Genomic DNA, 15,194 nt, shown 5'->3' on the forward strand with positions numbered 1-15,194 from the left:
GATGGCGCAGCAAGAGCTTGCATCGATCTGTAGGAGGGGTAAGCAAAGTTTGTACTTCCTGAGGAAGTTATGTGTTTTTTATTGTAGATAGTAAAATGATGTTCTTGTTCTACAAGTCCTTTATCCAAACTGTTCTCACATTCTTTATTATTGCTTGGTACTGTAACTTGGGCATCAAGGATAAAAATCACCTGAGCTATATTGTGAAGGTGGCTGGCAAGGTGATAGGTGCCCCATCAGCAGGTCCTCCACAAAGCCAAGTCTATTCCCTTTTCCTTGTGCAATAAACTTGCTAATTTGCACATATAATTCTAATTAAATTTAAAGTTTTAGCACTTTTTAAAGTGAGTAGCAGAGTAGTGGGGTAGTGGTGCCTATAAAGTAGAGCTTTATACCAAGCAATGCCCCTGGATCCAACTAAGACCCCAAAAGGAAATGCTTGTTACTGCAAATAAGCTGGGTCTCTTAGGAGTTGAATATTCAATCAGAATCAATCATTAAAAGAAGAGAGAGGCAGAGAAAAGTATAGAAATTAAAGTTTATGTTAGAACTGCCCCTAAGGATTCGATGCATCAGTCAGGAAGGCCCTGATTCAGCTCAGTCGATAACTCATTACACTTTTTTAATGGAGGTAGAGACGTGAAGGAAAGGAAGGTCAGAGTGACACCGAACAGTGTGAGGCAAGGCAGTGTGACTTGTTTCAATACTCTGGTGTCAGGTGAGTTTTACCCACTGAGAGCTGCATGCCTGTTGCTGGAACACACACAGCTAAAGTGGTGTTAGGAGCCCAGCAGACTCGGTTGAGCTATGACCAAGATGCTAACTTAATGTCTGCAGTGTTTCTGCTATATATATTTATATATATAACTATTAATTTGAAATTACAGTCACAGGAAGTGGAACCCAGTGTCATTCACTTGTCATTCAGGGTGCTTGTGCATAGTAATTGACGTTCTCACCTGACTTTGATGTAGAAGTGTCTTCAGGGTGTTCAACAGAGTGCACTTCTGGCTACACCCAGCAGTGAGGCTGACCAGGTTAAAACAATATATTACAGTGAACTGGGGAAATTATTTCATCTCCTCAGAGCTTTTAACCAGTGGGTCAGTCATTACCCACTGGCCAGCAGAGTTGAAACTGTGCAGCCAAATGCTCAAATCAATAGAAATTTCAATTAAAGATCTCAGAGTAATTTGAAACATAATTTTAAGGGCATATTAATGATACATGTGGCTGGAATGAAAATAGTAGTTGCACCTCAGCGTTCATTTATAAGCTGTTCTGGTGATTTCTATTATATCTCATGATCTTGTTCAGGAGATGGAGTTTGCTGAGATATTCTGGAGCTTTCTTCAGAACAGCTATTAAATGGACCACACAGTGCACAACAGTGCTGTTGGCTGGGGGTTTCCTATGTTTTACCCTCTGACACAATAGAGCAGCAGTAACATCTTATCAAACCACTTTTGTCCTCATAACTCTTCCTTTAGACTGATCTTGACTGGACATAACTGACCTGCTTTCATTTGTGTTTCTTTTTATTCATAGCTCTAATGTATTTGTTCTTCCACAGAAGGAGAAGACTCTAGAGATATGTCTACCAGTGCTGTCAGTCATCCCTGCAAGCAGGAAAGGAAGGGCAGTTTCTTTAAGGTACAAGTCATCCAGAGTATTTTGAAACACTCTCTCTTATTGTTTGCTTGTTTTTACATACAGAATGTATATAATCAGTGTACATTACAATAAGATGTTGGGCAAGGCTGGTGACACCTTTGGCATTAAGGAGGGAATAGACCAGTTGGAGGCAATATCTTAGTAATGGCTAAAGAGGAGGAGAGAGTTGGAGCTGGCCTGAGCATAGCTCAGTGGTGTGTTTTCCTGCTGGGCTTTTCATCTCTGTTTGTTTTTAAAGCTCAATATTCCTACTTTACCAACTAAGAGAAGATTTCACATTGTGATGCTTACTGGATCTTACTCTGGGGGGTTGTTGTGGTCTGTTCTTAAAGCCACTAGCCACTGAGTATTGGTGTTATGTGGTACTGCCTTCCCCCATATGTTAAGTCTCAGCCCCGGGTGGATCTGTTCTCATGTTATTACCCTGCCACTGAGTCTACCGCATTTATAGCTATAGCACAAAGTCAGGTACTGGAATATCCTTTCTTTGAAATCATACATATATTACCAGTTATGAATGATGAGACTATAAGTGAGTGCAGATTCCTCTTCCTTACTACTTATTCTTCCGTCTTTGGCATCAGTCCAGTTCCTCACTATGCACACATACTTTCCTCATGACTCTGAAGGATGATTGTGTCAGTTAAAGGTTTTACCTCATGCAGTGGGAACTTGACCCTGTGGAATTTTCAGTGGTGCCACTATAAGCCATTTTGTGTTAGCAGCAAACTCCCTGCCCAATATGTCCACAGGAGTAACAGTTTCTGTGTAAGAGATACCGTATGGTTCAGCAACAGCTCCTGTGTTACTATGCTCACAATATCAGTTTTAGTAAATGTCTTGTGTTTTTCTCATTGCTTGCAATAGTGTTTTAATTCAAACTGGCTGCATACGTATATCATCTCATAGGCTCACACTTTTGTAGTTCAGTTACTATGTAAAATGTTTTAGTAACAGATGAACAGTATAATAAAACTGTATCTGAATGTGGTCGTGCCAGTAAATTACACCAAATTTAAGATAAGTTAAAAACAACTCCACATGAAGTCTAATAATTCTCTGAGGTGGAGGCCTTGTGTCTGCAGAAAAAAAGTTCTAGTGCACAGTGGAAATTGGTGTCAGTGGCTGTGTCAGTAATTTTTGGTAAACCAAATGAGTCAGAATTTGTGATTTCCTTTTAAACAGCTGAGGTAATTGTTTCCTCACTCTGCTTAAGCGACTGGTGTGATGTTACTCAACAGAAACACATCCCAACTAGACAAATAACTGGGAAATGAAACAAGCGACACCAGTGTCACACTGAAAAGAATGAAGGTCAATTTAAATTCCAGGAAAATAAATGTATACAGCATTCCTTTGAAATCATTTAGAAGTGAAAATGAATCTTTTCTAGCTAGACAGATGTTGGGTCAGATCAGAGTGTCATACTGGTGAAGTTAATATTGCTGGTTTTCCTGAGTTTGTCTGTTGCTACTACCATTTTACAGCCCATCTTTATGTGTGTGCATATTCATTTCTTGTAAGAGGTTATGTGAGTAGCTGGTTTACTTACAGGTTGAGACAGGGTCAACCTGTAGTCCTGTGAGCAGTATTTAGAAAGGCTGGCTCACAGCCTCAGGAGGAGAAAAGAGCTGCTAATGCACTGATTTACCAGGACTTTAATAGAACAAACACCCCCTGTGTTCAAAACTGTGAAATGGAGACCTCTGCTGGAAAATGCTTGAACGTACCACAGTGACCAAGCAATGTTGATATGTTTTGATATTTGATATTTTGACATATGGACAGCAGATTAGAATTTAAAGAACTTGTCATACTATAGCAGTTCACATATCTGTCTATTTGTAGTTTTAATCTGAATCTAACCAGGAAAGATCTGCTGAGATGAAAAATCTTTTTTGTTTTTGCCAAGATAGATAGGAATAACAGTGAGTTACAGACAAACAATATAAAACTTTAAAAGTCAGTCTGTTACCATCACTAAATGAGACAAACATATTTGGATTATAAAATACCTCAAAACATCAGTAGCCAGAAGAGGTGTTTTATTGTCTCTTAAATTCTTCCATTCAGCCATTATATTTACCACATATTTGAGAGTCACAGAGGGGTTTGAAGCCAATCCCAGCTGACACAGGATTGTACACTCTGGACAGGTCACCAGTCTATCATAGGGCTGACATATACAGACAAACAGCCATTTACACCCACTGGCAATTTAGAGTCACCAGTTAACCTGCATGTCTTTGGACTGTGGGAGGAAGCTGGGGAACCCAGAGAGAACCCACAGAGGCACAGGGAGAACATGCAAACTCCACACAGAAATCCCAGAACCTTCTTGCTGTGAGGTGACAGTGCTAACCACAACACCACCGTGCTGCCCTCTTAAAGTCTTATGTTTGTTTAATGTTTAACATGATTTGTTTTGGTATACCGACATAAATCTGACTCCATACAACTTCCTCTACCAATACCTGCAAGAAATCTGTAGCCAGTACTGCAATAAAAACTTTTGTTGACCAGTTGCAAGAGAGGATGCATTCAGGGTTTGGTGAACTAGTCAGTCACACACTGAGGTGATGGTGTCTGAATGTGGCACTTCCTGTTGGTCACAAAGCCACCATTTGGCTATACAGACATGCCAGTTAAAAGTGTGATTCAGGATATGGCTAGTTTAAAAAAACAGATAAAACCAGGCACACTCTTTATGTGTGTTGGGCAGTAAATTTGCGAGGACTTGGTTTCAAATTAATGAAATCCATTTAGTGAAGCTACTTCTGTGTGATAAAACATTATTAATAACATGGGTCTAACTCAAAGCAATTTTACTGTAGGTTTAAATACTTGATAAATACTGACCTCAGTAAGTTAAGCAACTCTGGTTGGTCAATGGGAAGTGGTTATAACACGGGTAGATTGTCTCCTCTCTCTCTCTCTCTCTCACACACACACACAAATGAGAGCCAGTTCACACCACAAGAAAAACAGTAAAAAGCAGCCGAGCACACTCCTGCTGCTATAAGCTTTAAATACCTCTATAGGTATGTGTAGTTTTTAGTACAGACTGATGTCTGACCTGATTTATTGAGCCATTCTGTCTGTCTCTTTGCAGCTGATCGATTCATTTGCCTGGGAGATCGGCACATTGAAGAAGGAAATGGGGAAAAAGACTGAGCCTACAGAAGAAGACCAGAAGACGGAAACACTCTTTGGGTGAGCATGTACTGTGTCTGTGTATAGGCCAGTTTAACTGTGTACATGGGGATGGGGACACTTTTCTGTGTGGACTCTTCTCCGTCATTCTTTGAACCTGGATATTAACATCTTAAACTTACATCAGTAATGGCGCCGCACGAGTGGCAGCCTGTTGCGGCAGCTCTTGCGTACTGTTAAGTTTTTTCCTCTCTATGTCTGTGTTGTTTAATTTTTCTTTAGCTGTTTTTGTGTGTGGTTGTGTCCTTTTTGTTTTGCGCACTACGGGCCCCAGTGTCGCTGTTTTTGCCGTGGCCCTGCTGGTGCTTTTTGTACTTTTTGCAACTGCGTCTAGGGATACGGATCAGCTGTTGGCGCTCTGCAACCCAGAGCTGCTGCCCCAAGAGAGGCCCGATGTTCCCCGCGAACTGCGCAGGAGGAGACGGGGGAGCCGTGCCGGAGCTGAGCATCGCGCTCGGAGGAGATGGTACAGACCCGTCCTCCCGTCAGTCATCATGAGGAACGTAAGATCTCTCCCAAACAAGATGGACGAGCTGACGGCGCTGACCCGGCACCAGAGGGAATATTGGGAGTGCAGCATCTTGGTGTTCACAGAGACATGGCTGACCATGGTAACCCCAGATACAAACGCTGCTCTGGACGGGTTTCATCTGGTGAGGGCGGACAGAACGACAGAGAGTGGTAAAAGGAAAGGAGGAGGACTGGCTGTGTTTGTTAATGATAGATGGTGTAACTCTGGACACATCACTATTAAAGAACAACTCTGCTGTAGGGATCTTGAACTGTTGGCTGTTAGCATGAGGCCTTACTATCTGCCGAGGGAATTCTCGCATTTTATCGTGATAGCAGCGTATATTCCCCCCTCTGCTAACGCCAATGATGCCTGTGATGTCCTCCACTCTGTGGTAAGCAGACTGCAGACACAGCACCCTCAGGGCCCTCCTTCTTATTTCTGGTGATTTCAATCACGCCTCTTTGTCCTCCACTCTGCCCACTTTCACCCAGTATGTGACATGCCACACCAGAGACAATACAACCCTGGGCCTGTTTTATCCCAGCACCAAGGAGGCATATAACTCATCACCCCTCCCTCCCCTGGGAAGATCTGACCACAATCTGGTTCATCTCCTGCCTGTGTACAGGACTCTTGTACACAGGCACAGGCAACCCGCACAGAGGCTCTGAGGGACTGTTTTGAGACAACTGTGTGGACCGAGCTCAGTGACTCTTATGGGGAGGACATCGACAGCCTAACAGACTGCATAATGGATTATATTAACTTCTGTGTGGAGAACACTGTACCTACCAGGACTGTACGGTGTTTCTCAAACAACAAACCCTGGATTAATCCTGACATGAAGGCTCTAAGGAGGAGCTGAAGGCTGTGCAGAAGGAGCTGAGGAGGAAGATCAGGGAGGGGAAGAACAGCTACAGGAGGAAGATGGAGGAGCAGCTGCAGCAGAATGACATCAGTGGAGTCTGGAGAGGCCTGAAAACCATCTCTGGGCACAGGGAACCAGACCGCCAGACTGTGGGGTGAAGGAGTGGGTGAATGACCTGAATCCGTTTTTCAATAGATTTGAACAGTCACATACCCTCCCCCTGCTCAGTCATCCCTGCTGCAACCCCCCTTGTCTGCTCCCCCAGTATACTGCCCCAGCCCCACCTCCACACCCCTGCCCACAGTGTTCAGCTCACAGCTACCCCCCACTGCTCCTCCTGCCAAACACTCACCCCCTCCACCCACACCTTCCAACACACAGCCCCCCTGCTCCAACCTGTCTCTCACAACAAGGTGTGAGATGTGAGATGAGCTCAGGAGGATCAAGGCAAGAAAGGCTACGGGTCCAGACGGCATCAGCTCCAGGCTCCTGAAGTCCTGCAAAGACCAACTGTGTGAGATCGTGGAGCACCTCTTCAACATGAGCTTGAAGTTGGGGAGAGTCCCACAGCTGTGGAAGACATCCTGTGTGGTACCGGTGCCGAAGATGCAGCACCCCAAGGACTTAAACAGCTACAGGCCGGTGGCGCTGACATCCCACCTGATGAAGACCCTGGAGCGACTGATTCTCGCCCATCTCCGGCCCCTGGTGAGACAGTCAATGGACCCGCTGCAGTTTGCCTACCAGCTTGGCATCAGGGTGGATGATGCAGTCATCTACCTTCTCCACAGAGCTCTCTCTCACCTGGATAAACCTGGGAGCACTGTGAGAATCATGTTCTTTGATTTCTCCAGTGCTTTTAACACCATACAGCCCACACTCCTGAGGGACAAGCTGGAACACATGGGGGTGGACCAGCATCTGGCACTCTGGATACTGGACTACCTCACCAACCGACCGCAGTATGCGAGGACACGAGACTGCATGTCTGACATGGTGGTCTGCAGCACGGGTCCCTGCAGGGAACGGTCCTGGCTCCATTCCTCTTCACCCTCTTGAGGATGACAGGGAGTACAGAGAACTGATGCAGGACTTTGTGGAATGGTGTCTGTGGAACTGCCTCCAGATCAATGCAGGGAAGACCAGAGAATTGGTGGTGGATTTCTGCAGGAGCAGACACTCCTCCCCCAACACCAGTGAACACCCAAGGAAGAGACCATTGAGATGGTGACATCTTATAAGTACCTGGGTGTTCAGCTGAACAATAGACTGGACTGGACAGACAACACCACTGCACTTTATAAGAAGGCTCAGAGCAGACTCTACGTGCTCAGAAGACTCAGGTCCTTTGGAGTGCAGGGAGCACTCCTCAGGACTTTTTATGACACTGTTATGGCATCAGCCATCTTCTATGGAGTGGTCTGCTGGGGCAGCAGCATCTCGACAGCAGACAGGAAGAGACTGGACAAGCTGATCAAGAAAGCCAGCTCTGTCCTGGGGTGCCCCCTTGACCCCGTGGAGGTGGTGGGTGAGAGGAGGATGATAGCAAAACTATCATCCCTGATAGACGAGTTCCATCCCATGCAGGACAGTCTGACAGCACTGAGCAGCTCCTTCAGCGATAGGCTACTTCACCCAAAGTGTGTGATGGAGAGGTATCACGGGTCCTTTCCTTCCTCTCTGCTGCTGTCAGACTCTACAATCAGCACTGCTCCTAGTACACCACATACTCATATGGACCATTTTTCACTAGGTTTCTGCACTTTAATTAACCCAAACAGCTGCTATCAGTCACTCACTGTGTGCAATTCCATTTTCAAATGTGCAATACTTGTATTCATTTTCTGTCTGTGTATAAAGTCCTGTGTATATTTCTCTTCTGTTAATATTTTTTATTACATTGTCATGTTTATACTGTTGTGTATATTATTTTATAGCCTTATCTTTTTTTATCTTGCCTTTACTCGTATTTATGTCTTTTTTCTATCTTTTCAATCACTTATGCTGCTGCAACAATGTAAATTTCCCCATTGTGGGACTAATAAAGGATTACCTTATCTTATCTTAAACTTACAGTCATCATAAGAATGTGAATGTGCATAATTTCAAGTTGAATTCACATCATGCCCGGCATACCTATACTGTAATGTTTAACATTCAGTTCTGGTAACTAATTCCTCTTCTAAGACTCTGGCCCTGTTCATACCTAGCCATTGTTTCTGTGGAATTCAGAAAGTACCTGTCAAGTTTTTGAGGAACTGTGAAAGGGGCTGCTCACTATAACACTCTGAAACTTTGTTTTGTTTTTTTCCCAACTGTGTCTCTTACTGTCCACACATGAAACATTATTAGAAAGTGCTTCCTAAACATTTTAAAGTGTGTGTTTGCATGTGTGTGCTGTGACTGAGATACTGACTATTATTTTATAATAGTTTAGAGACACAGCTCACCTAAAGTTTACCTCATTCTGATAAAGTTCACTCGCTCTTTCTGAGTTCAGTTTGAACAGTCCATATTGCTCTCATCTCTCCATCCACCAGATTTGTGTTTTTTTTCTTTAGTTTCTTTCCCTTTTCTGTGCTAACTTTCCATTTCTAACATGACAATTTGAGTTCTCTTGGTAAGTGACTTGATGCTTGATCCAATTCACTGTGTTCTTTTGTGGTTGCCATGACTTTTTTTGATGGAAAATAGTGATTATGTGCAGTGTGTTCAATCTTTGTAGGTTCCAATAATCATGATGTCTAGCACAAGCATAAAATAAATCCCACCCCCCAACCCTCTTCAGAAATTGCTGTCATCCTGCCAAAATTAAACTTATGAATACTGGAGATATTCCTGTCAAATATTCTGAAATGCCATGAACAATTGCATTTGCTACATTGTTCAATACTGATGTTATGAAATTTGTAATCCTAGTGTGTCCTTGTTTTTAGGCTGGGTGAAGAGGTGGGAGGTCTCTTCTTGCAGGCTTCACCTTGTGCTGGGATCAGCGCAGGGCTAGCTGGAGCGAGAGATTCAGGCTATGACTCCCTCCATCGGCGGCTCAGTGTTCTGGACAGACTGGTGCATACACACACTGTGTGGTTACAGCTGTGCCTCAGCCACCAGGATGCCACACTCATACTGCAGAACCAGCCTGCTGGGGTAAGGGAATAGCAGCCTCTGTGGCCAAATTTAACACATGTTAACAGAATGCAATACAATATAGCAACAACATGAACTACAGCTTTGGAAATCATCACCACAATACCACTAACACACTGAAGAAAAACTTTTGGTACTTACCAGACACCGAGACAAGATGACTACATATGTATGAATAGTTGTGAACATATCCATATATGATGGGCAGGGCTGTAGTGATAAGGTGTGCTGATGTTGTGATGTTCTGATTGGATGTTTTCTCCCTTTGCCTGTAGACGTTTATAGTGAGGAAGTCAGCCAGCCTGCAGAAGAAAGTCATATCTCTACGTATGGATAAAGACTCTGCAGTTCCTGTCAAAGACTTCCCTGTCAAGGAGAGCCAATACAGTAAGCATCTGGGAACTCCTACTTCATTTTTTTAGAAAGTTTTTAACCCTTTCATTCCCAAAAAGGTGAGCTTTTATTCCACTTCCATTTATGCGCTTTGCAAAGTCTCTCTTGTCTTCAAAAATGAATATATTGCACAGTTTCTTACTTAGGATAACTAGGAGTTTGATGTAAATAACTGCATTTCAACAGCCTAAAAACTAATAACAAACATAGATGAAAACAAACTTGCTCAAAGTAACTTACTCAACTTTTACTCCAGTCAAACATTGTCACTAGCCTCCAACAAACTAAAACTCTGAGTGGATGTTAGAATGGAATGTTAGAAATTAGAAAAATGAAGTTGAAATACCACAAAAAAATTTTACACTTGGTTCAGGTGGAAAAGTGCTATGGAACCATACTTAAAGAATACATCATTACGTACATGAGACATGGTTTTATCTACCACCCAAACCTCCACTGAATGATGAAAGTGACCAAACATCAGATAAGTCTGGACTAATGAGAACACTGTAAGGTTCATCAAATAAAAACCTTAAAGAAACATAATGTGTTATGAAGGTTTTGAAGATTGGTTTGATGGCCCCTGACTGGAGAATTAGCACCAGCAGCTGTTTACCTCAAATGCCTCAACTCCTTTAAGGTTTAAGGTTTAAGGCTGGAGAGGAGCTCCTCGGCAGGGACAGGAGGCAGTGCAGGCAAAGACACGAGACATGACCTGACAATCTGGTGGCAAGTGAATGAGGAACCAGGGTTTAAATACTGAGGTTGATGAGGTAGATGGGAAACTGGTGTGCCAGGGAACTGGTGCTGCGCCACACCCCTGCTGAGAGAGCACACACTTCCACAAAACAAGACAAAAAAGACTGGGAATAAAGGGGGTAACAATTTGATCCTATTTTGGCGGGGCATAAGGATAATCTGGTCAGTAAATGTTTAGTGGGATCAATAAGGCCATGTAAAGACCACCAACAGCACTATCGGGAAAAATTAAGGCACTATCGAGCCTTCATTTATTCCAATGAGACCACTGTGTTGACACACTGGGGGTGCCAGTGCAGAGGACTCCAGTAGAAGTTGAACCTGGCTCAGTATTTGTTGCAGCTTAGTGCAACATCTGGCAGTACCTCCTTAAAACCATAATTCTTGTAACAACTTTACAGAGTTTTCACATCATTCTACACATTATTACAAACCACTGCACTGTGCTTTGGCATCTAATAAGCCTTCAAACTCATGTACCTATTTTTCAAACCAGTTTTCTTACCTGAAGCAGCATGTTGCAACACATTGCATTTTGTATAACATAGAGCTCTTTTCAGTCAGAACACCCAATAAGGCTATCGCAGTACATCTAACTGTATTATCCTAGAAATTTGAAGTTCTTACCATTTTTATCTTCACCAGATTACTGTAAGTAATGTAAGGGTAATTGGATTACCTTGAATAATCTGGGTAGTACTGATAAATGCAGGTATTATGGGCAGTAGTTTCACAGAAATACACAAAATCTGTTTCTGTGTGTCAGCTTCTGCTGTTATTGCATCCTTGCAGTAGTTTAGACATGGAAGTAAACTTTTACACCGCTGATCTACTTTGATTTACCTCCCCAGACTATGTCTGTATTAGCATTTAGACTTACTTGGATTCAAATTTTTTCTTTTTTTGTGTGTGTTTATGTTCATTTGGAGGGATTGTGTGCTCAGAGATAGCCTTTATGAAATTTGCTCACATTTGTTTCTCTTACATCCCTGGAGCAGAGCCACACAGCCAAACTCAGTTTTGTATTATGTTGCAATAAATGGCTAAAACCTTTGCACAGGTGTTGTCATTGAAATCAAAGTCATTTTTACTGTATGTGACTAATTTTTCTCAGTAACCTGAGAATTAAAGTGACATTGCCTGCTTGTGTTGTTTAACAGAGAATTGTTGTGAGTTGTGCTGAGTCATGTGTCTACATGAAGGGACATTTTTGGTGCAGGTGAAGCAATGATGGCTGAGTGTATGTAAATATGTATTTGTGCCATACTCTCACTACTCAGTGACAATAACTGTTACAGTCTGTCAACATTTCATTTTTCACCTCACACAGTGGTGCAGAGTTTAACAGGTAAACAACATCAGATATCACATTATTGACAACAAACTCAGCTTTGATCAACGTGCAACACATCATATCCATTAGCAATCTGTTGCCCCCCACCTGTAATCGCTTTACAGAAGCATAATTAAACCTGTTGCATTACATGCACTGCTTCCCCCAACCTCTCAGACATGGATGACAGCCATCCTTGTTGATACACGTATTATTTGTTCACAGCTTAATTACATGAATTACATCTAGAGATACGTTTGGATTTAGCCCACTGCCCTCATTCCCTCAAGAGTGTAAACATGCATTTTTCTCATGCTGTCTCTGCAGCTGTCTCCCTTTTAACCCTTTGTTGGTAAGTCATTTTGATTTAAATGTAAAGACAAAACTAAAACCAAATTACGTAGTCTCCTATCTTCATATTGTCTTTTCAAACTTCAGTATGTCAACATTATTGACAGTCTCTTACTTTCTTGTTGTTACCCTAACACAGTTATGTACAGGCACAAGTGCCAGTTACATTTGTTCATACCCAGATCTCTTGGTGACGCTTGCTTCAGTGCCAGAGGCTTTGACTGTTGAAACAGTGTGCCAAGTTAAGAGCACATAAGTTCTCATGAACACAGTTCTTGTTCTAAGTTATTCTAAGTGTTCCTTTTCTGAACCACTGGTGTGATTTCTTTGTCAGCAAAATTTTCATTTACAAATTTCTAAAGCAACATGGGGAAAGTGGTCACCACCATAGTCACTCCTGTTGCTATTTTTTCTATTGTTTATATGACACCTATACCCCCAATCTGATTCTTCTATCCTCTGGGAAATTCAAGTTAATAGAGGGATTTCAAAGACCACATCTTTTTATGCATTGTTGAACACTTGGCTCTACCAGAGCACAAACACCAGAGCTAACTGGTTTTTCATGGTGGCGGGCTGACAATTGTCCTACCTGAATTAACCCACCTCTTAATACTGTCATTATGATGTCATGGCTATAGAAACCGTCCACAATATACAGAAACACAGTATAACAGATCTTTGCATCGTAGACAGACATGTCATGTAGCCAGAATAAATGCCATTACTGAAGCAATGATATAAAAACCCATTTAACACAATTCAATAGGTCTCCAAACACTGCAGCCACAGCTGCTCCACACACATCCTCTCCCTCAGAAGCAGCAATATTAACTCAGAAAATGACAAAGATGAAAACAATAAAATATAGGTGTGTAATGTATTTTATTCACAGAAACTGCTGATTATTTGTAGACAGATCAAAAAACCTGCTTCTGTCAAGCAGACATTCTCAGTCCTAAAGCGAATTTAAACTTTAAAACAGAAATATGACTGGGCAGACTCGACTTTGAGCATTAGTCTCCATGGCGATAGACAAGGACTTACTGTTGGAACTGAGACGCACAGATAACCTCTACATCAGAGTCATTGAACTCTTCCTCCTTCTTCAGCCATTGTGGGTATTAAATCTATACTAACATGCTTTAGCTTGCGCTAGCAGCTACAGATGCAGTTTGCTAGCTCTGACCAGTATGCTCTCTGACCGTCCAATCAAATGACGTGAAAATGCTGACATCATGGTAGGCCTGCTAGATGGCCCTTGGTCTCGCCAACTCGAAATCCAAGAGACAACAGTTTCATCGCCATTTATTTTAAATTACAGCGGCCTGCACTGTTGATTCTGAAGGGCTCAATGCAGATTTCTGTTAACTTGGCAGCATAGGGCTGAAATCTGATTGGATAAAAGCTCTAACATAAACAGCGCAAAGGGGGAAAGCTATGAGATGAAGAGAATAGACTATTGGGAACAGTTTAATACATATTGTATTGATGGAAAAAAATGTATATAAATAAAAGTCAAATAAAGTCAAAGTGTTTATAGCACCAGCACAGAAGGCCTTGCTGGCCCTGACAGCCCAACACTGGTTTCTCAGCTATGTTCTAGCTATGACCTTTTGTCAGTGAAATGTTTCAAACATGATCAATAGAGTCAGTATGATTTTTGTGCCCCATGAGGTGTTACAGTTTTTGTTACAAAGTTACGGTAGTTCACATTTCTTTAACACCAGATTAATGAAATGACCAAACTGAGCTTTTCAGACCGTTTTCAGTAGTTGTTATGTTGTGGTTGCCTTGTTCTCTGCTCCCACAGCTTTCTCGTTGGAGGGATCAGGCTTGAGTTTTGCAGACCTTTTCCGTCTGGTGGCTTTCTGCTGTATTAGCAGGTGAGTTCATCATTCACAAATATATATACTGTATATATATGATATATTCCACAAACTATAGTCTAGTTATCTGTCAACATCAGAGGCATTCAAACTTAAGCAATGGGAGAGTTGAGAGGGGTGCAAAGGGAGACGTGTGAGGCATGAGCTACAAATTTGTTCTTAGAGTCTACTTTTAGATTCCATGTGACTCACACTTCTCAAGCATATCATTATCTTCAACTATCTTATGTCATTCATGACTATATATATCCATAAATCCCATGTCCCATCAACACAGTTCTTATATTACTGGAACACACACTTTCCTCTGTCCTTTCATATACAGACAAAAACAGTCACCTATTTAAAATTGTTCCTGGGGTGTGGCAGGGGGCTGTTTGTTTGGTATATATAGGGTTTGTAACATATACTTTTTCTTTTGTAAATAAAATTGTGTGTTAAAGTAAAATCCACTAAGTTGCCAAAATCATGTAATCCAATATATTCAGTGCAGGTCTTACAATGTAATTGTTCTAGATTTATTGTATTTTGGGGTTTGACAGTGTTCAACACAATACTTCAAATCAACAAAAGCAAAGGAGGAAGTGTCAGGGTTGGAAAAACATTTTCAATATTCCTCTTTTAACCTTTATCTAAACAAGGAAGCAAAGATGTATTTTAGATGCTTAGATAGTTAAAATAGAAACACGTGACTAGTGTGTTGCTATTCCTTTGCACACAGAGCCTTTAGTTCCAAAACAGAGTTTACACTGCATTAAACACAGCTCAGAATGGTGCATTTATTCATTCAAAATCCTTACATTGTTTCCTAAATGTCCAGTTTTTACTGAGAGATGATTACTATTTCCATCAGAAATCTGTAAGTATAATTTTCAGCCTTGATCATTCAGGTTTTAATGGTTGAAGCTTTTGGAAACCACGTAAAAGCTCTGAAACATCTCGTAAAAAGCCACAGGTAGGAGAGCAGCAGGCACATATTTCCCTTAGGCCGAACACCCCGGCCAACCTACACTCCTCTTTTCTAACACAGTGACTCACACACTTTTAAGAACA

At 41.9% G+C, this 15,194-nt stretch overlaps 1 protein-coding gene across 1 annotated transcript in view; it reads left to right on the plus strand.

Annotated features, from left to right (window-relative positions):
• Window positions 1-15,194, plus strand: part of LOC108896019 (ras and Rab interactor 2-like) — a 45,135-nt gene that overhangs the window by 12,356 nt on the left and 17,585 nt on the right. Inside the window, 5 exon segments of the mRNA XM_018695042.2 lie at window positions 1,574-1,653; window positions 4,787-4,887; window positions 9,206-9,416; window positions 9,692-9,803; window positions 14,066-14,138. Of these exon segments, the coding sequence (XP_018550558.1) occupies window positions 1,594-1,653; window positions 4,787-4,887; window positions 9,206-9,416; window positions 9,692-9,803; window positions 14,066-14,138 (557 nt within the window). The 5' untranslated portion in view covers window positions 1,574-1,593.

Source organism: Lates calcarifer, linkage group LG16_LG22 (assembly GCF_001640805.2).
Source record: "Lates calcarifer isolate ASB-BC8 linkage group LG16_LG22, TLL_Latcal_v3, whole genome shotgun sequence".
Classification (NCBI taxonomy): domain Eukaryota; kingdom Metazoa; phylum Chordata; class Actinopteri; family Centropomidae; genus Lates; species Lates calcarifer.